Source organism: Podarcis filfolensis, assembly GCF_964270895.1.
Source record: "Podarcis filfolensis genome assembly, chromosome: 10".
NCBI lineage: Eukaryota > Metazoa > Chordata > Lepidosauria > Squamata > Lacertidae > Podarcis > Podarcis filfolensis.
The window spans coordinates 50,456,398-50,479,861 of NC_139612.1; the positions used below are offsets into that span (position 1 = coordinate 50,456,398).

The following is a 23,464-nucleotide window of genomic DNA, read 5'->3' on the forward strand; positions in this document are numbered from 1 at the left end:
TTTCCTGTAATATGTTACCTGTTCCTAGGAATTAAACAGGCAATGTTTGTCCTTTTCTTTTTATATCCTGTTTAAATTCTTTGTGTGCTAAAGCACATATTTACTACTAAAAACCAGAGCAAGTACTGGCACTGCAGGATAGTAATGTAGAAGATAGCATTGCCACAAATGCCATATGGAACCAGGGATAAACCTGCTTCCAGCTGAATGCAGAAAAGCAATACAGAGGGACTCATTGTGAAAGCAATAACAGGAACTACTACCCTGATAAGAGGCAAAATATCAGAAGTAAACATGTTCCATACTTAAGTTCAGTAACTGGACTTCTGGAGCACTGTGAGAGTTGCTTTAAGTACACACTTTTGTCAGTAAACGATTAGCTATCAGATATGTGCCTTCCTTGGCTGTGGGTGCCTAGGACAATAGCTAGGGAAGGTGATTAAACTCTTCAAATGCTATTTGAAGCTATAAAGTTCTATAAACAAAAGGTATAAGCAATTCAAAACTTGTATGCTAGCACTTCTTAAAAACTGTATTGACTAGACCAATACAAAATCTGCTCAAAAACAAGACTTAAATGAAACAACCTGTATATACATTTTTATTAACAAGGGCATCCTCACTGTGATTGAACAAGGCAGTGGGAAATACAAGGACAGAACATCAGACATGACAACTTCATAGTTTAACAAAATATTGGCATATGAGACTTATATACAGCTGTATTTTCATAGAGTAACATCTCTATCATATTTTATACACAGACATATAAGAGCTGACCATTTTGAAAAGACAGTTTGGTTCATAAAGGGGTCAAAAATCCTGCCCCGAATCTAAAAATATTAAATCTAAAAATGATGAAGGTCATCATTGTCTGGACACTTTCCATTTTATATCCATCCAATTAAAGCCTTTTCTGAAAGCCATACATGAAATATCAAAAATATATTGATGAGTCTATCACTAATCATGAATGCTTATATTTACAGTAAGTTACCAAATTCATCACCAAATGCTTTATTTACAAATCTCTATTTCCCCTTTGTGAGTCATTAAAAGTTTAAAAACCATAGAAATACCAGTTAGAAACAATGCATTAAAAAACATACTTGTTTACAACCATTTAGACTGTGTGAAAATAAATGCATGAAAATGCACATTTTAATACAAGTACTCTCACAAAAACTTTTAATTCCAATATGAAGTGAAATAATTTTGCCCTGAAATTTTAGGGTGTGGATCCTTCTCTTTCAGCAAAGCTGCAAGACAAAAATGAATCAGTCCATTAGGAATTAATTCTCAATAAATATTATATGTTTTCTCTTTCTGAAATTTGTTACCATACCTTGCATACATTTTAATATTTGTTAATATGTTTTATATGTAATGAATCACATTTTCTGCATACATTGTCTGTTCATAATTTAATGACTGGTTCATCACTTGCATAAGTTGTGCTGCATGTAAGGTGCCATAAGACTACAATGTGTAGCTTCTTGCTAGCAGTGGAAGTCCGAACAAAAAAGAATGGTGATTTGGGAATTTCAGAACACAAGTAAGTGATGTCCAGAGCACTGTCTAATCCTGTTACATTCAATGAATTGTGGGCAAGGTGCTTGGATCAATCAGGGTGACCACTTGTGTTCTGGACCCTTGCCCCTCTTGGCTGATAAAAACTAGCAGGGATAGGACAGCTTGCTGAGCCAGGGAGATGATTAATGCCTCCTTGTGAGAGGAAGTGGTCCCTGATGACTTGAAGGAGGAAGTGGTAAAACCACTCAAGTAATCTAAGTCATTACTGCTCAGTTACCAACTTCCCCTTCTTGGGCAAGGTTATTGAATGAGCGGTCGCAGACCAGATCTAGGCACTCTTGGAGGAAACAAATTTTCTAGATCCATTTCAATTGCGGTTTAGGCCCAGTTTTGGTGCAGAATTCAGCGGCCAGGTTGTTCATGAGGACAAGATAGTTTGAGCATGTAACACCAGCCTTGGCCCGACTGCAGTGGCTGTCAATTAGTTTCTGGGCCCAATTCAAAGTGCTGGTTCTGACCTATAGTTGTAAACGGCTCAAGACCACAATATCTCAAGGACTGCCTCTCCCCGTATGACCTGACTCAGACCCTGCAGTAATCACCTGAGGCCCTTCTTCATCTGCCTCCTACACAAGAGGTCTGGAGGTGGCAACACACGAATGAGCCCTTTATGAGGTGGCTCCCCACTAGTCAAATGCTCTCCCTAAGGAGGCTCCCCTGGCACTTTTTTTGTTACATATCTTTAGGCTCCAAGCAAAAACATTCCTCTTCTCCCAGGCCTTTGGCTAATTAAATTATCTGTGGCCTTTTAAATGGCGTGTGTGTGTAATTATGTATTATTATTATTTGTTTATGTATATCATTATTATGCTATATATTTTTGTGTTTTATATTGTAAACAGCCCTGTCAAAAAATAACAGGTAAGAAAAAGAGGCAAAGGACAACTGTCCATAGACATACATGCATTGCAAACAATGAAATTACACGCATGTCTTCTCAGAAATAAGCCCCCCTGAGTTGAACTGGGCCTACTCCCAGGGAAGTGTGTGATGGACTGCAGCCAAATATTTGCTGTGAAAGCTGAGTAGGTAAAAAATATTTCCAAATATAATGGGCAGCTACAGAATGCATTTTTTGTGTTTTTAAGAAGAGCAGACTGGTCTTTTTTTCCAATCTTCAGTACTTGTGTAAGCTACCAAATTTTACATGATCCACACAATGCTATGTTAAACTTTCAGTAACTCACAAAAGTAAAGTTTTTCTAGAGGCCTATTGGAGAGATAATATGACAAAATTAGCCATAAGAGCCTGACCTATAAGTCTAGATCTTAGGAACACAGAAAGCTGCCTTATACTTGGAGCACTTGGTCATCTTGCTCAGTATTGCTTACAGACTGGCAGCTGCTTTTCACAGTTTTTCTCCTAGCTCTACCTGGAGGTGCCAGATTGAACTTAGGACCTGCTGTATACAAAGCAGATGCTCTCCCACTGAGGTATAGCCCTACAACCTTTGGTGTGCCTCAAAGTGTAAAATAAAGGAGGGAGTTAATAAAACTTGAACAGAATATAAATAGTGCAGGGCAAATAGATGGCTGTTTTTATATCTTGTAAATTAGTCAAGAAGCTGCCGATTGAGGCAAAGGAGTGTGTAGAGCGGCAAAATGGATTGAATTTGATGGAAGCACAATGTTAAGTGAAGTCTGACAATATGTTTATCCATAATACCGATATGGCATATTTCAGATCACAATGCCACAATATTTTAAACAAAACTCAGAACTGAGGTGACACATCAAAACATAATTGCTGGAGCAATTCTTCATACTTACAATAAATATTTCAGGCATACAGAGAAAAATACAGCAAAATAAACTGTTCAACCCTTCTATGTCAGCTGATAATACTCAGCAGTTATATGAATATTTAGGGTTCTTGGTATGGCCGTCATAGAAAGATAGGTGAGATTTCCCAACTATGCGGACGTTTAAGTAACTTGTTGTACAGAATAATTTTCTGTTAACTGCTCCAAATCCTGCTCTACAGCTGCAGAAGAAAACACATGGCTCCAGCTATTCTAAACAGGCTAGAACAGAGTAACTGCTTCAGTACAAAATATGCTTCAGAGCAGGCATGGCTACTTATTCTAAATGCACACTTCATAGGCCTACAGATGCACATTTGCAGCAACATAAAGACGTGCAAGAACTACAGAAAAATACTGCAACCAACCTAGCTAAATCTATGTGCAGTGTTTACACTGGGTATGCATTTGGATATTATCTCTAAAGGGGGAGAGCAGAACATGAATATTTATGAGGGTGCAGATTCGAAGCTGCCAACAGGACAGTATCTTAGACCTGCTGCAGCTTAGGGAGGAAAAAAACAAGTTGCAGGACTGACAACTGTATAATGTAATGGTAATAAATGAAAGGAAACTTCCACTTTCTCAGTACAAAAACTATGCATAAGAGCATAAGAATGAGTGGAGTCAAATTAAACAAAATCGTTCCCTTTCCCTGCTCAAAGAAAGTTACACAAATACTTGATGACTGAAGTGGATGGTTATCATCACTCAGCAAGCTCAAAAAATAGACAAAGCTAATGCACAGTTTTAAGGGGTGGGGGCAAGTTAAGCTAAATGGAGCAGAACTGGCAATACAAGTCATATGGTAGTCCCATGCAACTGCTAAAAGCATAAACTGAATGTCAGGACTCTTGGCCACTGCCACGCAGGATGTTAGGTTCAATGATATTTGGTCCACTCCTCTAATGGAAGCTATGTTCTTAACCATTCAGGAGGCATGTTTAGTTTTTCCTTCTGACATCAGCATGTGGTTTTCTATCATTAATATCTTCCTTCAGAGTTCTTATTTTTACCCAATTAATTACTGCTTTGTCGCTGGACTTTGGGACCAATGCTCTGAGTTTCCTCTTCTGGATTTGGACGTTTCCCAGTGCACATTCCAGCAACAAGAGATGCTCTTCCTGCAAATTGAAACCAAAGACCTACTTTAAGAATCTATTTGAGTTTCAGATAATGCCATCACACATGTTTATAGAACTTACCTTGCTGAATTAAGTGTGTTTTCTGGCCTTCCCCATGAGCGTAATGCAAAATACCACTCCCTTGAGGGTAACCTGCTAAAAACACATTAAAATATTTTTGAAATGTGTAATAGATCTGCAATAAATATTTCTGATCAAAGTTCTAGAAATTCTTCATACAATTATAATACACTTTAATGTAAGTGCCTCCAACTGGGCTGTCAATTGTGTAAGCTACATAAATCTTAAAAGGTAGTTGTCTAGGCTTGGTGAATACATAGTGCAGGAGTCAGCAAACTTTTTCAGCAGGGGGCCAGTCCGCTATCCCTCAGACCTTGTGGGGGGGGATGAAGAAATTCCTGTGCCCCACAAATAACCCAGAGATGCATTTTAAATAAAAGCACACATTCTACTCATGTAAAAACACACTGATTCCCGGACTGTCCATGGGCCGGATTTAGAAGGCAAGTGGGCCGGATCCAGCCCCCAGGCCTTAGTTTGCCTACCCATGACATAGGGAAATCTAAAAATTAGTCTTGTTGCAGCCCGTGCCCTTGGCCCCAAGGAATAGCTTTTGGCTGTGTGCATACCTAAGAGGCTAAAATTTTGAAGTCCCATGTGTTCCTGCTTTACTTCCTTCTCCACCGTTCCAGCTGGGATCTGTGGTTAACTTGCATAGCTGGAAATTGTAGAACTCCAGCATATGGGTGGATAAATACTGACAGAACTATCTCACTTTCTCTAAAGCCAGTGAGATTTCAGTGCTTAATTATTCAGGCATACTTAGCTCTCTCTAAATGACAACCTGTATGATTGCTGGCAATGCAATGGAAATCCCGCTTGAGGAAGTCCCATTTGTTTTCTAGAATTCTTCCTCTTGCACCTTGGTCCTCAACAACACACTTACACTGAGGGTAGCCGGGGAATTGGTACTAAAAGCACCTGAAACTTTGTAGGGGCGAGTGGGAGAAAAACTTTTCTTTGATTTACAAACTCTGATGCTTCAGCATGAAGTTCTCTTGACTTTATTTTGGTTCCTCTTGGAGAGGGCCAGATATTTTTGCTCAGATACATTCACTTAAAGAAGGTTTAAAGGGAACCTGTCCTATAGAGACAAGGTGCACATAATTACAGGCGGCATGGCAGGAAACCCCTCATTCCCCCTGTTCAATTGGTATAATCCGAAGTATTGGAATAAGTAAGACTTCTGAGGAATTTAATGCAAAACTGAAGCAATGTTGTCTTACCTTGCTGCTGAATTCCACTAGTTCCTGTATGAGATTCTCCTAACGTGCATGCTTGAACACTTCCCGTATGGGCTTCATTTGTTCCCATTTGAGATCCTGGAAGAACACAAATCTGCATGGTTAGCTCTACTCATTTCTGGAAAGGTACAGGCTTCCTATCAATAGTAAATTTGTTTTAATGGTATCTCTGTCCCAGTGCAATGCAGACACTTCCATAGTCACAATAAAATTAATTTCTGGCTAGACTGTCAATTCGTTTATGATCCTGCCTGAAGGAAGCATTTATTCCTTTGCCATTCAAGAAATTAGAGTTTCTGGTCAGTCCCCCAAACTATTTTTGTTTGGTTTTAAAGATTATAATCTGAAAGCTATGAGAACTTCTTCAGCATGTGAAATGCTAAACTGCCTGAGCTGCTTATGTGTATTTGTGTGCTAGTTACATAGCCCATTTTCTTAACCAAATCCATGTGCAATCTCTACTTTCGCATGTTAACTGAACTTGGACAGGAATCTTAGTACATGCAAACAATGACTTTCAAGTACTTTCATCTAGGTTCAATGTAACCAAGATAGAAAAGGCCTTAATCCTGATTTCTAAATACTATATTGTAGAACTACATCTGCATATTATTTTGAAAATAACTATTAAATATTTAGTCATCACAACTGCATTTTATGGCATTATTAATATATATGCTATCAATATTTATATATACATATTACATACTCAGATGTAAACACTAAGAAAGTTGAAGAGTTCCCCTTTTGTAGTGGAAAGGACCTCTACCTGCAACTGGTTATCAGTATAATGGATGCTGTACAAATAAAATGAAAACATTGCATTTCGCCTTTCTGGTTTGTTTTTTTAGACTGTTAGTGTTGTGTTGGAGTTCTTTTAACTTTTATGGTTATGTACTTTATTGGAAACTACTTACTTAAACTGCCTTCAGTACGCATTTATTTGTGGAAAATGCAGTAACTGACTATTGGCTAATTGTGTTCCAGTCCAGGTGCTAAGAGGCATGATGCTCCCTCAAAAGCTGTGGAGTGAATTAAACCCTATCCCATCTGTAGTCTGTGTGTAGATGTCCACTTTACCTATTAACTGAGTGATTATGAATAATGATGACCATACATGCTGTTGAAGTTCTAATTTTGGAAAGCTGGTAAGATAGATTTGCTAAACAATACAATGTCACTGGAGTCTTAAGTAGATTTTACTGCTTTCTATTTCCCAGCCTACTTTTATTAAGAATAGGTAGAACTTACCACTGGCATTGGTACAACTAGGAAGGGTTTCCCCTGGTGAATATCCCATTAGGCCACTATTTCCATTCCCATTCCCATTAGAAGGCACTGATGCAAGCAGACCTAATCAAAACAAAATACATTAGCATTAGAATGAAGAACATGCATTTTTGTTTAGTCACTATCTTTTCCAATTCTGCTGGTGGCCTTTCTGTATTTCATCCAAAACAAAAATTAGGTCCTCCAAAAAAACAGATCATAGAAGAAAATTACAAGGTTTGGCAGTATTGTTAAATTTATGAATGTACATCCAGGCATGAGAACATAGTCTGAATTTGAATACAAAGATTTTTTAAATGCAGGAACTGGGCGGGGGGGGGGGGGGCAAAGGCAGCACCAAGATCAGTATCTGGAAAGTATGTAAAAGCAGCAAATTCTCCTTTCATATGGATGTTCATTTTCTCTTTTGTAGACAGAAGAATGCAATGGGCTGTATCCAACTAAGTTAGACACTTACTATGACTAACAAATGGATCCAACTCCATGTTTTCAAAAAATCTAATCCAATGGATCATTGAAAAATTCCGATTTGCATCCGGTCAAGTCATCCTCAGAGTACTCTCACCAAATCGATTGATTTGAATTATGTAATTCCATTAATTTCAATGGGTCTACTCAGAGTATACCTTAGCTGGATAAACCCTTTATAGAGTGGTTCACAAAATTTAACACAACAGTTCAACATAAAACAGTTGACATGAATGAAATGCACAAGAGAAACAGTCTTTCATTTGCCAATCCTTTCAATCACCTAGTTACACTTATTATGGCTGGGCCCTGTGGCTATAGAGAAGCAGTCAAGTACAGAAAGAAGTGAACTTCTCTAAATCAAAACATTTTACCATACCTAATCCTCTGTATCGTGATAGTTGCTGGTAGATTTGTTTCATCCTTTCAATATTCAAGCGACTTGCCTCAGCATGATTCACCATTGGTTTAGGGTAATTCACTCCTATTACACATTTTGCAACCTTCTGGACACCCTCAGGGGCATTCCAAGGATCGTAGATGTACTTTGCAGGAAACCCTCTGAGTACAGGCAGATAGCGCCTTATAAAGAAAAGAAGAAAAAGTTTAAGTCAGTTAAACAGTTAAAAGTTAAACAGCTTGTTTAACCCTTTAATTTTTCTAATAATTGGAAATGGTACTTAACCTGATATAGTCCCCATTAGGGTCAGTTCTTCTGCCAAAGCCCACAGGGCAATAGCAATGGAAAAACTGCTGGAAGAAGGAGCTACAGGACAGCCACATCCAACTGCCTGCATTCACACTCCAGTCAGCATCCAGGAGCAGTTCTTCAAATACCTTTAAAACAAACACTCTGTTAGCCCAAACAGTTTCTCAGAAATACTTTTTCAATGCTGTACAGTTTTGAAGCATTAAAACAAAGCCATCAGAGTCATGACTGCTAAAATGACTATGACGAGTTACATAAAACTCCTACTCTTTACATAATGCAGAGGGAGGTATACTGTAAATTCTTGTTCCAAATTCCTGTTGAGGCAAGGCATATGAGGATACACACAGCAGAGCCCAACAGAATTCCAAACTGTGCTTAATCAGGAGTCATAATTTTATCTAGGTGAGTTCATCTGCACCAGAAGCACAAAGTGGCTCATATACATAAACTTATCAACTAAAAGTGAGAAACAAAACTAATGAGATTTTAGGGTGGGCATCACTGCAAAAGGAGACCTAAGGGATCCTAGGCTGTTCTGCTGGTCTGGACACTGTTGCCTGCTCACCTGGCTTAAATATAAGATACGTACTGTACTGAACAAATGTGAACATAATAGGTTTGTTCAGTTCTTTGAAAACAAGGCAGTAGTGGGAGATGCTGCCCCTTCGCTAGTGTCTTAACTTGATTTAGAAGCACTGGGCCAAGCAACTGCTCATATTGTTGCAGCTATGAAGACAGTCCACAGGATGAGATGTTCATGGTATTATTCTCAACAGCTTTAGAGCTGTGCATTTGTGTTTGAGGGAGGTGGGCAATGGAAAGAAAAGGAAAATTCACATAGGAAGCTTTGAGCGTGGCATGTAATAATGCCTGTTCTCCACTAGATGATGCTATTTAGCTAGCCTTGCTTAAGTTATATAACAAGTAGCACATAGCCTTTACTATTTTTTAAAGGGGCTATAAATTCCACTCTAAAGCCATAGCAATATCTACCGTTACTGTATAATCCTAAGCATGTTTACTCAGAAGTAAATTCCATCATCAGTGGGATTTATTTCCTAGTACGTGTGTTTAAGACTGACAAATAGCATGGCCTAATACCATTATATATAATTTGATGAACAGAAAAACCAACGATGCAGCACTAGATACAACATATTCTGTATAAATAGGCTGTGTAGCAAAAGCTGCCAGAAATTTAGAAATATCTGCATAACTAAAATATCAAACTGAAATCTTAAAATGCCAATACAAAAGAAAAATAATCAATTAAGGAACAAAGAAGTGTACCTTCATCCCTTCTTCCCAACTAATCCACAGATCGCCTCGAGTCAAGAAGCATGCTACAGCATGCCTGGCCAAGTGGTGGATCCAGCCTTCCTGACGTAGCTGGGTCATAATAGCATCAATCCAAGGGAATCCTGTCCTGCCTTCTGCCCATTTTGCCAAAGCCTCAGGATTCCTGTCCCATGGAATCTGCACACATATGGGATTGCCTTCCATTTTATCAAAGCGTGGATTATTAGTGGCTGCTGTGTAGAAGAATTCACGCCACAACAACTGGCCATAGAGAGAAAGAGGAGGAGAGCTGTTCTTTTTTACCTGAAATGATATTCATTATTAGTTTTTTAAAAAATGAAAGTTTTATTTTATTATTAAATGAGTATTTGACAGTTCAAGTTGGCTGGTTCATACCTTTTTGTATAAGTCTGTTAACTTGAAGTAAAACAGGCGGCAGGACAAACAGCCAAATCGTAGGTAAGGACTAAGTCCCGTGGGACTTGCAAGAAGAGAATTTGCATTCATTCGTGGTCGTTCAAAGTTCGCTACCCAAGCCTTAAGGAAAATGAAAAGGTTATGTACATTTTTCATTCAGTTTTTCCCCTTATTATCACTTTTTTAAAAAAGGAAACTTGGGAACAGCTAACGGCACACCTAGATTTCAGAATTTGGAACCACTGACGTTTACCAGCGAATTATAGAAGCAACAATTGTTCTTCAATCAAAAGGTACTGAGAAAAGGCGAACTCTATGTGAAAATACAGCGACAATACAATACTGACTCCTCCCTCAAGGGCCATATGCTTGAGCCAGTTAATAAAGGAATAAACAAGTAGCTGAATTATTTTTCTTTAGAAGAGTTAACAAGAATATTTGGAAGATCACCTCTACAAGGGAGATACATTTCACTCCTCTCCATCTGCTTTTTAGGTAGGTGTGAAAGAGCTTTTTATTTCAGTTCATCTTTCTGGGAAATGGTGGGTACAATTTAAATTGTTTGTCTGTTGGCCTACTTTGTTCTGTGCTGCTCTTTGTGTTTTAGTATTTAATATTTGATGTTATTTTAAGAAGTTTTTGTACCAAACTTTAGCCTTCATGGCACGGTGTTGTGTTTTGAAAGGTAGCATAGAAATCCTCAGATGCTAGTCAGTACCTTTTTACCTCTGTACAAGGTAATAAACCACGATTAACTGATGTCTGTTAAGACTAGTGAATGTACCTTTCTTTCCAAATGTCTTTCCAATCTTGTAAGAGCTTCTGTTTCTCCACCTGGCCAAACAGCAGAAGGCAATCCATCCGTATCAAAACCTGCAAGATAAAATAATTATAAATATAGCAGCCAAACAATTTTGTCAAGAATGTCGTTTTCCCAAGTGAGAAATTGTTCGCTAGCATGTCAATGCTAAGAATCAAGGATAACAGAGGAGGAAATATCCAAATATTACAAGCTTCTAGGTTCCAAAAAGATTCCAAAGATGTGCACGGCTTCAAAAGTGCTATATATTTACCCACCAAATTAATAAAGATCTTTTATTTCCTTTCCTAATTAACAGACAAGTGGCTATATCCATAAGTACCCTTCAACATATGGAATGATTCTTTCCATTTGCAGATATAGTGGTACCTCTGAAGTCGAGTGGAATCTGTTACGGAAGTCCATTTGACTTCCAAAATGTTTGAAAACCAAGGCACGGCTTCTGATTGGCTGCAGGATGCTCCTGCAGCCAATCGGAAGCCGTGTCAGACGTTCGGGTTCCAAAGAACCTTCGCAAACCAGAAAACTCACTTCTGGGTTTGCAGTGTTTGGAAGCCAAAATGTTCGAGTTGCAAGGCATTCGTCAACTAAAGTAGGACTGTATTCTCTGAATACCACAGATCTCTGCTGATGTGGGAAAAGAAGGTGATTCCCCATTTCCCTTCAGCTGTTTTTCAACACACTACCCAAGGGTCTCTTAACTCTCCAAAGCTGGTTTACAGGGTGCAGAAATCTACAAAAATCACCCCCCACCACCACTATTAGAGGTCTCTGTTGGATGAAATGGGCTTCTGAAAATAGAAGGGCACCACTGAACACAGCCCAAATTGTTATTGCTGTGTCTGAAACGTTTGCTGTAATGCAATAATGTCTAGCAAGTGAACAACAGAGAGCTGTTTTCATTTAGTAATAAAAGAGTTTCCCTTAGAATTTTTAAGGATAAACGATAGCAATCAACTTCACATATTTTGACTAGGTTTCTTTTTAAACACATTTTCTTGTTATTTTTAATTGTTTTAGCTGTTTATTATATTGCGTACATCTCCTTAAGAGGGATGTAGAAGGTGATTAATAACAATATTTTTACATTTGTCATCTCAGAAGTAACCCTGCTATGGGAGAAAATACTTATATCCATATGATATAGCATTAATAAAAGTAGTAGTAGTAGTAGTAGTAGTAGTAGTAGTAAGAGCTGTTCAACAGTGGAACAGACTCCCTTGGAAGGTGGTGGACTCTCTTTCACTGGAGGTTTTTAAGCAGAGGGTGGATGGCCATGTTATGGATGCACTGCATAGCAGTGGGTTGCCCTAGATGACCCTCAGGATCCCTTCCACCTCAATTCTGAGATTGCTGAATACAGAATTTACAATTGGTCTCTAATGCCCATGCATCTAGATTTATATCCTTTGACCAAATGTTTGTATTTAGTGTATTTTTGGTTTTCTATGGAAGCCGCCCAGAGTGGCTGGGGAAACCCAGCCAGATGGGCGGGGTACAAATAATAAATTATTATTATTATTATTATTATTATTATTATTATTATTATTATTATTTAACTAAAATAAAAGGTATGTGATCCCCTACAAAGTCTTAAAACTAGAGATTTCTTGTCAAACAAACCCGGTCTATTTTCTGTTATAATCAACGTTTTCTTAAGTCAATGGTTGTAAGTCAATAAAATGTTACTGTCCTCTGAAGAGAGATTATTCATTCATTCTTGTAAAAGTTACTAGCTTTAGACACTCCACCTTGAATATGGTACTGGGAGAATAAATTAAGTGTACTGTATTAGGAAAAATGCTTCTCTTGACATTCAAACTGTGAATTAATTTAAGGATATTTCTATCAACATGTGATACTAACCAACCAACATCATTTGCTCATTATTATTCTTCAAGTCAGCTATTGTATCCTACAGTGTCAGGGATTTATAATCCCTTTGGTCACAGGTTGAGGGAAAACCAGGGACAGACTTTTTGTGTGCAGCCCCAATTGTCAATTTTCTACAAATAAACACAGACAGTACAACAGAAGGGCCATTAAAAATACCGGCATTTATTTTTGTAGTGTGGGAAGAATATTAATGAAGTTTCTTGGATTACCTAGTTCTTCCAAAGATGGAACACCATATTTTTCATCATGGTCATCTGAAACTGGAGTGGTACACTTTGACATTACTTCCGCAGTAATAGTTTCTACAGGCATCTCCAATGGCTCCATTCTACTTATTAAAGTCTGGAATCTCTTATAGGTAAGGGGTGGCTGTCCTCCATTTAATTCTATAATCCTGAAAACATGGAATAAAATTTTAACTTAAGGTAATGTTACAAAACACTGTAGGAAACTGCATATTTTTCTTACCCTTGACATGAATTCTCTTATATCTACAAATAACAGTCACGTTATATTGCAATTACAGAGCTTAAATTCCTTTATCAAATGTCCACAGAAAGGCCTAAAGAGACAACTACTGTAGTTGTATTAGACTGCAAGTGTAAGCATTACCACCCAGGCAAATAACTAACCTATGAATTAATGATAGAAATAATTTAGACCAGAAATATTTATTAAAAGGTGACAGGAAAACTAGTGAAAACCATACACTGCAGTTTTCATCTGGAATGAAGAGCCAATTTTGGCCTGCAATGCCTTTTTCACCAGACTATGCCCACCTATTCATCGGCTGATGCCTCTCATGAGGTCAGCTGACTGATGAAAGTGCAGAGTCCAAGGGTTTTCTCGCCCCCAGCAGCTGAAGTTTCCCAAAAAGTACCTTCTTTGCTCCTCTCCCTATCAGGTGATTGAGACTAAGGGCTCAAACAGGAGGGAGGAGCGATGCCTGGGAGTGCTTCGCAAAAGAGAGAAGATTGGTGTCCATGCACTGCTTTCAAAGGGCAGCTTTTGGGGCAGCTTTTTTTCCTCCCCACCTGGAAATTATTATTATTATTTTGTGAATACTGAGTATTCCAAGATGCGAAAAATAAACAGAACACTGAAAACACTGGTAAGTAAACTGCCAAATTTGACTGGTATGGTACCAAATCATTATGTGACAATATTTATGAAGCAATACATTCATAAATAGGAAAATATGGTAATGAATTTTTTTCACATCATTGCTAAAACTTATATATATTGCATATTATGTTACCAGGAAGCTTCTCTTTCTCATTTTAAATTCACAAAACTATTAACTTACTTATCTAGGTCATATAAAGTATGTGAAATTCGTACAATGACTTCCACTCCTGCTTCACTAGCCAACTTCTTAATTGCTGCATCTCTCTCCTTCCCAAATGGCTCAGAGTCATACTCAATAGAAAGTTTTGTAATGTTCCATTCCTGCAGTTTTGAAAAAGGGTTAAAAGGATAGTTGTTTCAGAACATGGAGAAATAGGGATAACATATATGAACATTAATACAGTCAAACCAAAAACACAAGCGGCCAACTGCATATGGACAGCCAAAAAAATTCTGAATTTCTGAAACTGTAGTTGGCTGCACAGAATATGTGAGCCAAGAGTTCTGCCATGAAAGATTTAAGCAAACTGAAGTAGTATCTATAGCTCCCTCCTCTCAGGAAGCTATAGCTGTAACAGCACAGGCAGAAAAATGAACCTATATCCCAAATGCAGTCTCAAAGGCCTTAAGAGTACAGTGGTACCTCGGGTTAAGAACTTAATCTGTTCTGGAGGTCTGTTCTTAACCTGAAACTGTTCTTAACCTGAGGCACCACTTTAGCCACCACCGCACAATTTCTGTTCTCATCCTGAAGCAAAGTTCTTAACCAGAGGTACTATTTCTGGGTTAGCAGAGTCTGTAACCTGAAGCATCTGTAACCTGAAGTGTAACCCAAGGTCCACTGTACTTTGACAACTATATTCCTCATATTCACTTTCTTCAGCCACTGCCTGAAAAGACTAACTGATCAGATGCATAATCCAGATTAACAGGATCATTAATATATGGAAGCAGGCCTTTCCTCTTTCATAAGTCTGTTTGCACACACTCTACCTTTGTTTCACTTTGTTTCACAGCTTTGTAGGAAGGAAGAACAAAAGAGAAAGGAATGAGCAGATACAATTGTTACCGAAATATACCCTAAGTAGCTTTTTGTTTGTAGCTACAAACATCTTAATGTTTGTGTACAGTGTATTGTGACAGTATTGCATCACAATGAAAATAAACATTTTTTGAAGGGAGTTTTAATTTTCAACATTTTTATATATATCTGAGAAAAGTTACACACCTGAACTTGTTGTGTGTACTGCTTTTCAAAGTTTGCCATAGCACTCAAATAAAAGAACACTGATCCAGAGTAGCTGGATCTGTTCATGTTCCTGTGAGCTTCAAGAGCTCTCCAAATGAAATGTGAATACGTTACGTTACGTTGAAACAACTTGATAAATGCATAGAAGTTGCACAGAAGCAGCACTGGAGAAAAGCATCAGATTTTACCTTAAAGAGCCTGGGAAACACATCTGCAGGCTGCCCTCGAATCACAAATAAACGAGAATTTAACTTTCGTAAGTTGGCATCCAAATCTTCAAGACACTGAAGCAAAAACCTGTAAGGAAGATATAAGAAAAAAACCACATTTATTTTCTGAAAAGCCTCCCTGAAGTTAACAAGATTTTCTGCATGAAGGAACAGTTGTGACCCAACTGTCACAATTATTCCACATTCAAGGGTTCATGTTAATGTTCTAATAGTGTAAAAACTGGGGTTATAATAAAACCTCACATTTTAGCAGCCTTTCCCAACCTTGTACCCCCTAGATACTGCTGCACTACATCAGTCTTGGCTAGCATATCTTATGGTCAGAGATTATTATTTCCAGACCAACAGCATGTAGTAGATGGGCACTAGGATGGGGAACACGCAACTGCTCACATCTTCTCAGTGCATAGTCTCACTGTGTAGATTTGCCAAACAAATCAATAGTCAAGATTATTATTATTAAATAAATTTAAATATTGCCCATCTGAGGATCACAGAGCGGTTTACAGTGGTGCCAAAGATGTCAGCAAATTCAGAGATGTATTACTCTGGTGATATCTGTAATGGAATAATAGCAGGACCAATATGCACTTTTGGAACTCTTAAGACGATTAAGCTCAGACAGGATTTAAATGTTTTGCACAGAATGTTTTCCACAGAATCTATTAGCTGTCAAACACCTTTGCTTTCTTCATCAAAGCAAATTCAGGTACTTTGCTACATTAATTATAATTTAATATTATATTATATTTCAGGTACAACAATTCATGGGAAACTACTGAATTTTATGTGCTGCTAAATGTGCCTAATACATGCGGGTGGTGCTGTGGTCTAAACTACTGAGCCTAGGGCTTGCCAACTGGAAGGTCGGTGGTTCAATTCTCCGCGATGGGGTGAACTCCCGTTGCTTGGTCCCAGCTCCTGCCAACCTAGCAGTTTGAAAGCACATCAAAGTGCAAGTAGATAAATAGGTACCGCTCTGGCAGGAAGGTAAACGGTGTTTCCGTGTGCTGCTCTGGTTTTGCCAGAAGCGGCGTAGTCATGCTGGCCACATGACCCAGAAACTGTACGCCGGCTGCCTTGGCCAATAAAGCGAAATGAGAGCCGCAACCCCAGAGTCGTTCACAACTGGACTTAACTGTCAGGGGTCCTTTACCTTGAAATGTTAATACAGTTAGCTTCATTTTCCTGAATAGCGCAAGAGTGATCTTACATTGTAAGAAATTCCAGAATGTTAGCCAAGTCTTTTGCAGCAAAAACAAAGAGCCCTATGGCACCTTAATGATAACAGATTTATCACACCATTAATTTTTAGGGACCAGAGTCTGGTTCAACACAGAATGCTTAAGTAGAGCTATAATAGCAGGGTCAACTAGAATGAATTTAGATATACACTTTAAAATGCATTTTTCTCCTGAAACAATTTTAATTTAAGCATTAAAAAGTTGCTAACCTATTTTTTGCTTTCAATTAAGCATGAGATAGCCAAACCCCAGGGGAAGGGGGCTGAGATCAGCAGTTTTGTTAAGAAATGTATAAGTCTTTACCTTTAAGCTTTTTCTAATTCATCTCATATATTTATGGTAGCATTCCTAGAAATGTTTAATAGTTCATTGTTGCATAATTAAATTCCTTTATTAAATTGAATTATCAGACTTAGAATAATTGTAATTATAGAATAGCAATACTAAGTCAACTGCCTGCCTTGCTTACTCCTACAGGTCTTCTGCAATATTCCTATAGTTTGATGGGTATGTTTCTCATTTTTCAGAAACACAGATGTGCACTGATATTTAAGACAGACTTATATTTCAACTATTGTTTTAAAGGATTGCATTAAAACCTACTCACTGTGACCAAAGAAAATGCAGCTGAGTGGCAAAGAGAGAAAAAACTGCAAACTGGAATGCTTTCTTTCTAGCAATCAGTATTTTTGTTTGTTTGTTTGTTTCATAAAAGTGATAAACAGCTTGATTGTAAAACAAAAACAAAAAACACCTCACCACAGTTTACAAAAAGATAAATAAAATTCTTTAAAACAACAAAACATTAAAATACTAAAACAGATTAAAATTCACACCAGCATTTCTAAGCATTTCAGTAGCCTTGCCTAAATAATAATGTTTTTAGTAGTAGCCAAAAAGAATACAAAGAAAATGCCTGCTAGATATCAATAAGCAGGGAGTTCCAAGGTGCAGGTGCTGCCACACTAAACAACTGAGTTCTCACAAATGTGGAATGGGTATTTTGTGGCACCTATACTAGTGCCAATTCCACTGATTGAAGCAGTCAAGTGGGCACATGTGGGGTAAGGCAATCTCGTAGGTAAACTGGTCCCAAGTTATTATGGGTTTTGTATAATAATAGCAACACCTTGAACTTGGCCCAGTAGCAGACTGGCAACCAGCTGAACAGCCACAATTCAACAACAATTCATTTTTAGAGGACTTCTATTATGTACACTACAAGTCTGATATTATGACCTGAGTGCTCTTAGCCCATATAATCAGAGATGAAGCTATAGAAGATATTTATGTAACACCTATCTTATTTTCCTCCTGCCAACCTAGCAGTTTGAAAGCACATCAAAGTGCAAGTAGATAAATAGGTACCACTCCGGCGGGAAGGTAAACAGTGTTTCCATGAGCTGCTCTGGTTCGCCAGAAGCGGCTTAGTCATGCTGGCCACATGACCTGGAAGCTGTACGCCGACTCCCTCGGCCAATAAAGCGAGATGAGCGCCGCAACCCCAGAGTCAGCCACGACTGGACCTAATGGTCAGGGGTCCCTTTACCTTTTATCTTATTTGCAAACATAGTACTTCAGTCAAGTGGAAGAGGAAGTTGTTCTTATTCAACAGTAGTGATGGTCTGTATGTAGTCTTAAGTGTCAAAAGTGACCTATAATCTGTATAGCAACCATGCAACTTTATTAATTTATTAAAATGTAAATTAACAATTTTAAAGAACAGTTCTAAAATTATCACCCAAGTCTGATCAAAATTACCTCATTTCAAATAAACAGTGCCAACCTCAAAAAGTGGTTCTTTTCTAGAGCAGAGGCAGAGATGCCCATAGCTGCTGGATCCTAGACTCTCATTCCCAGCCCCATTTGCCCCCCAAACTTCCATTATAAGCTCTAATTTTTGAATGGTGAAAGCTACTATTCATAACCTATATTCTTAGATATCTTGTGCTATGAAAAATATTATTTGCACAAGCTCAACTGATATTCTTTATGCACTTATTATTCATTTGCAATTTTTATATCCTGCCTCTTCTTCCAAGAAGCACATGCTTCAAGATGCAGCACACAGACAGCTGTATCTAATGCAGTACCAGTAAAGATCTGTTTATGCAACAGGACTCTCTTCTCCTCCTCCCCACCCCCCACCCCAAATCTGCTCCAGAAGGTCCCCAATACACAGGAGCAGATTTTGAAGATGTTCAGGGTACTGGTTCCTCCCTCCATATTATCCTCACTACAATCATGTGAGACAGGTTAGGCTGCGAGACAGTGATTGGCCCAGGGACCACAAGTGAATTTATTGGCTGTAAGGATTTGATCCTCTACTCCATCTTGATCTGATTCTCAACTTCAGATCACACTGGTTTTTTGTTTGTGAATCTAGAGGGCAAAAATACGCAAAGAAAAAATACACAACTAATTATTAGCTTTTCTGTTCACCTAATGCAGATGAAAGGAAGACGCTGCCACTACTGACAATCCCTTCTGAGATTCTAGAAGTATTTTCTACCCTGCTCTCATGTCTACCTTTTCAACTTTTACAGAGTAGACAAATGCGACATTGAAAGCTGATCAAAGCATTCCTCTGCTGATCAACCAAAGATTTTCAAATACATATGTATCCATGCATACACTTACAGCGTAGTGCAATGACTAGAGTCTGGATGTGTGAAATCCAGAATCAAATCTCCTCACTAACTACAGATACAAACACAAAATCTCTCAGCCTCAGCTACTTCTTTCAGAACTGTTTTAAGGTTAAAATGCCATTTTCACTTTCCCAGAGGAAAAGGCAAGCTATTAACGTAACATATTCAACTGTTTCCTTGCACATAATCAGAATTACATTGTTCTATTTAAAATGTCTAAGTACTTTGCATGAAAACTCAATATACAGACACACTGAATAATTTGTAATACCAGTTTATCAAGTTAAGAATTAAATGAAACAATAGTATGCATGCTTTAAGAAAAATGATAATCAATCAAAGTGTGCAAAGGAGGCCTAAATGGAAAGAGAACCTCTTGAGAACAGAACATATACAATTTAATCTTCAAAGTTTCCAACAGATTGGGGAAAGGGAGTGGGGAAGAGAAAGACACCCAGTATAACAAACCCTTAATATTTCTCTCCATCTGTGTTAGCTTTTAATTCATTTCCTTATATGATTTGTAAAGGATTGTTTCAATATGAATCAACAGAAAGGGCTTCTTAAATAGGTCGTTGCTCTAGCAACCAGCAGCCTGTTTGGACTACTCCCGTCACAATGACCTACTTTAAGGATCATGCTACAACACAGTTTCATAACTAGAATTTCAAGTTAATCACTGCAATGTTTTGAAGAGATCACACTGCATTACCAGCCAGAAATAAATCAGACATTTGCTGAAACAGAAAAAGGGTACCACAGCTGAACTATCTGCCATAATTTGCAGAAAAATTACATCTTTGAACACACAATATTCAAATTTCAAAAAGACTTATTTTAAAATTGCAACTATGCTATGAAAGGTGTAAGAAATAGTATAAGAAAGCCTTCCACAATATGAAAGAATATAATACAGTGTAAGGAAGCCAACCAATCTAGTATTCTTCCATTCTCCCAAATGCATGTGATCAAAACTAGTATCACAAATAGTAATTTTTACCGTTTATAGGTAGCAGTCAGAACAATATCTATATAGGGCTACTGACCAAAGTGCTACAGTATAGACTAAAGAAGTTCTTCCTTTCTTATGGCATAATGGATCAAAGTGCACAACAAAACTATAGTTCAGATTTTCTATCATGAAAGTTCTAGGACTTAAAAACTTTGCTCAGAAGTCTGGATGCACAGAAGTTAAACCTGAATATTGAAAGTCAACATATATAAAGCAGTGGTGTCCAAACTTTTTTCAAAGAGGGCCAGATTTGATGAAGTGAAGGGCCAGATTAGGCACCTGAAACGGACTTTGGATGTGCCTGATATAAAGAGTAGGCAATACCCACTTAAGACATACTAATGCTCACCTACTGAAATGTATGACTAACATGGAATTCCACCCTTTTTTTCAATTTTGAAAAAAATGGGGGGAGGCTCACCTTGCGAATTAAGATGTTTTTATTGCTTGTCATTAGAGTTTTTCCATTTTCAAAAAATGTTAATTTTATTACCTATTAATTACCTCTTTTTGGATCTGATACAACTGGGGTGCGGGAGTCTATCAACTGAGCTAGGAAATCCACTTTCACCAAAAATTCCCTCAACTTCTCTAAGGCAGTGCCACAAAATCACTTTTGTGTAAGAAACACTCATTTTTGTACACTATCTACATAAATTTCTGTAGTTAGCATCTAGTTAAATATTACATATTTCAGTTCTGACAAAACACTATTTTTTGAACCTGGGAAAATATGAATCACCACTAGATAGAATGTAATTATAACATAGAATTTAGGTGAGTAAGCATAATGGGCATTTATAGCACAGATGGTGGGACAAGGAGTGCCTTTTACCAAGTTCAGCTGGTGTACTAGCAACAGCCCTACTTAGATTAAACAGATCTTGAATCAGTTACAGATAGGTAGCCGTGTTGGTCTGCCATAGTCATATATAGAAAGATCTGGCAACTTCTGTTTCAGTGTATCTGAAGAAGTGTGCATGCACACGAAAGCTCATACCAAGAACTAACTTAGTTGGTCTTTAAGGTGCTACTGGAAGGAAAAAAGATCTTGAATCAGTTAGTGATGTCCTGGTTAAATCGAGACTGCCTACTGCAAAGCACTCCATGTGGGGCTGCCTCTGGAGATACTTCAGAAACTTCACCTAGGGTAAAATGCCGTTGCCCAAATATTGGTTGGATGAGGTCCTCAGAGCATATAACTACAATAGTTTAATAGCTGCAATGGTTGCCAGTTCATTTTTAGGTCCAATTCAAAGTGATGGTTATGACCTTTGAAACCCTTAATGGTTTGGGACTGGGATACTTGAAGGATCACCTACAAATAGGAAGCTGCCTAGATCTCAAGATCAGCCTTGGAGGCTGTGGGTACAATTAGCCTGGCAGACATATAAGATAGGGTTTTTGGTGGCAGTCCCATCTATAGAACTTCCTTCTCTGACAGCTGTTCAGATTTGTTTTAGACAGAGCCTACAAACTACATTTCCAATTGGTTAAGCTGGTATCCTATACAGTGGTATCTCGGGTTACAGATGCTTCAGGTTACAGACGCTTCAGGTTACAGACTCCGCTAACCCAGAAATAGTACCTCGGGTTAAGAACTTTGCTTCAGGACGAGAACAGAAATCGTGCTCCGGCGGCACGGTGGCAGCAGGAGGCCCCATTACCTAAAGTGGTGCTTCAGGTTAAGAACAGTTTCAGGTTAAGAACGGACCTCCAGAACGAATTAAGTACCTAACCTGAGGTACCACTGTACTAAGAGTGAGGGGGTGGCTGTAATACATATGGTTATATCATCTGCTGTTGGTTTGTTTTTATTTAGTAATATCAACATTGTATTGATTTCAATTCTGCAGTTAACAATGTTGCATTATTGCTGTCACCTTTTATTTTAAGTACCATATTTTTTGCTCTATAGGACGCACTTTTTCCCCTCCAAAAATGAAGGGGAAATGTGTGTGCGAACGCAGGCTTTCGCTGAAGCCTGGAGAGGGAGAGGGGTCGGTGCGCACCGACCCCTCTCGTTCTCCAGGCTTCAGGCAGCTATCCGCAAGCCTTCTGAGCGCAGCGGGAGTTCCCGCGGGCTCCGAAGGCTTGTGGATAGCAGCCTGCAGCCTGAAGTCCGGGGAGCGCAGCGCCAACTCCTGCTGCGCTCCCCAGGCTTCAGGCAGCTATCCGCAAGCCTTCGGAGCCCAGAGGGAGTTCCCACCGCACTCAGAAGGCTTGCGGATAGCAGCCTGTTCCGGGGGCTGGGGTTGGGGGAAGCTCGGGCTTCCCCCGCCCCCAGCCCCGCAAACCCTGGGAGCGGTGACAAGGTTGTGCGCAATCTTGCTGCCACTCCTGGACCTGTTCTGGGGGGCTGGGATCGGGGGAAGCTCGGGCTTCCCCAGCCCCGCAAGCTCCGGGAGTGGCGGCGAGGTTGCGCGCAATCTTGCCGCCGCTCCTGGACCTGTTTTGGGGGCTGGGGTCGGGGGAAGCTCGGGCTTCCCCTGCCCCAGCCCTGCGGCTAAAAACGAAGCCAAGACAGTGAACAGGATCCATCCCGCTTGCTGTCTTGGCTTCTGCCAAAGCCGCGCGCAGCCTCTCCCGGCTGGAGAGATTGCGCACGGCTAAAGAGGAAGCCAAAACAGGCAGTGGGATGGATCCCGCTCGCTGTCTTGGCTTCTTTGCTCTTTGGGGGGGGGGAATAATTTTTTCCCCTTTATTTCCTCCCCCCCCCCAAAAAAAAAACAACTAGGTGCGCCCTATGGAGCGAAAAATGCGGTATAAATTGCCTTGGAAGGATCCATGATCCTGAAAAGCAGAACTGATATTGCTTCAATGAATAAGAATTAAACTAGTGAGAACATTTACTCTAGTCATGCAATTAAAAGCAAACACAAAAACTAAAGTTAAAATCTTCCATATTTGGATTCCCATTAATGAAAATTAAAATGCTATTTAAGAATGTCCATTGCAATGAGAACTAACAGTAGAAAGAACTCATGGAAGAAAAAGTGTTGTGAAGTCTATTTACCGTACATGTGCTTATCATAAATAGAATTTATGCCAGATAAACAGGTAAAGGTTTCTAGGACAGACTCTTCCATCATCTATATATCACACTGAATATAGCAGGTAAACACATTTGCTCATTGCAAGGAAAGTCCATTGTGTCACTATCATTGTACAAACTATGCTGTATTTATACATAACTGAACAAAC

General features: G+C 38.9%; 1 protein-coding gene across 4 annotated transcripts in view; it reads right to left on the minus strand.

Moving 5' to 3' along the window:
* Positions 1 to 578: 578 nt before the first annotated feature.
* CRY1 (cryptochrome circadian regulator 1) overlaps positions 579 to 23,464 on the minus strand; it is a 35,925-nt gene continuing 13,039 nt past the window's right edge. The window contains exons 2-14 of one of the 4 annotated variants that reach the window (XM_083574106.1): positions 15,312 to 15,420; positions 14,053 to 14,195; positions 12,956 to 13,140; positions 10,815 to 10,903; positions 10,010 to 10,150; positions 9,605 to 9,916; positions 8,288 to 8,439; positions 7,982 to 8,184; positions 7,096 to 7,197; positions 5,827 to 5,922; positions 4,601 to 4,672; positions 4,412 to 4,519; positions 579 to 1,259 (exon numbers count right to left, since the gene is read on the minus strand). In XM_083574106.1, the coding sequence (XP_083430232.1) occupies positions 4,416 to 4,519; positions 4,601 to 4,672; positions 5,827 to 5,922; positions 7,096 to 7,197; positions 7,982 to 8,184; positions 8,288 to 8,439; positions 9,605 to 9,916; positions 10,010 to 10,150; positions 10,815 to 10,903; positions 12,956 to 13,140; positions 14,053 to 14,195; positions 15,312 to 15,420 (1,708 nt within the window). In that variant the 3' untranslated portion in view covers positions 579 to 1,259; positions 4,412 to 4,415. Of the gene's footprint in view, positions 1,260 to 4,411; positions 4,520 to 4,600; positions 4,676 to 5,826; positions 5,923 to 7,095; positions 7,198 to 7,981; positions 8,185 to 8,287; positions 8,440 to 9,604; positions 9,917 to 10,009; positions 10,151 to 10,814; positions 10,904 to 12,955; positions 13,141 to 14,052; positions 14,196 to 15,311; positions 15,421 to 23,464 lie in introns of all 4 variants that reach the window. The other 3 variants (XM_083574105.1, XM_083574108.1, XM_083574107.1) reach the window with 3 other exon arrangements.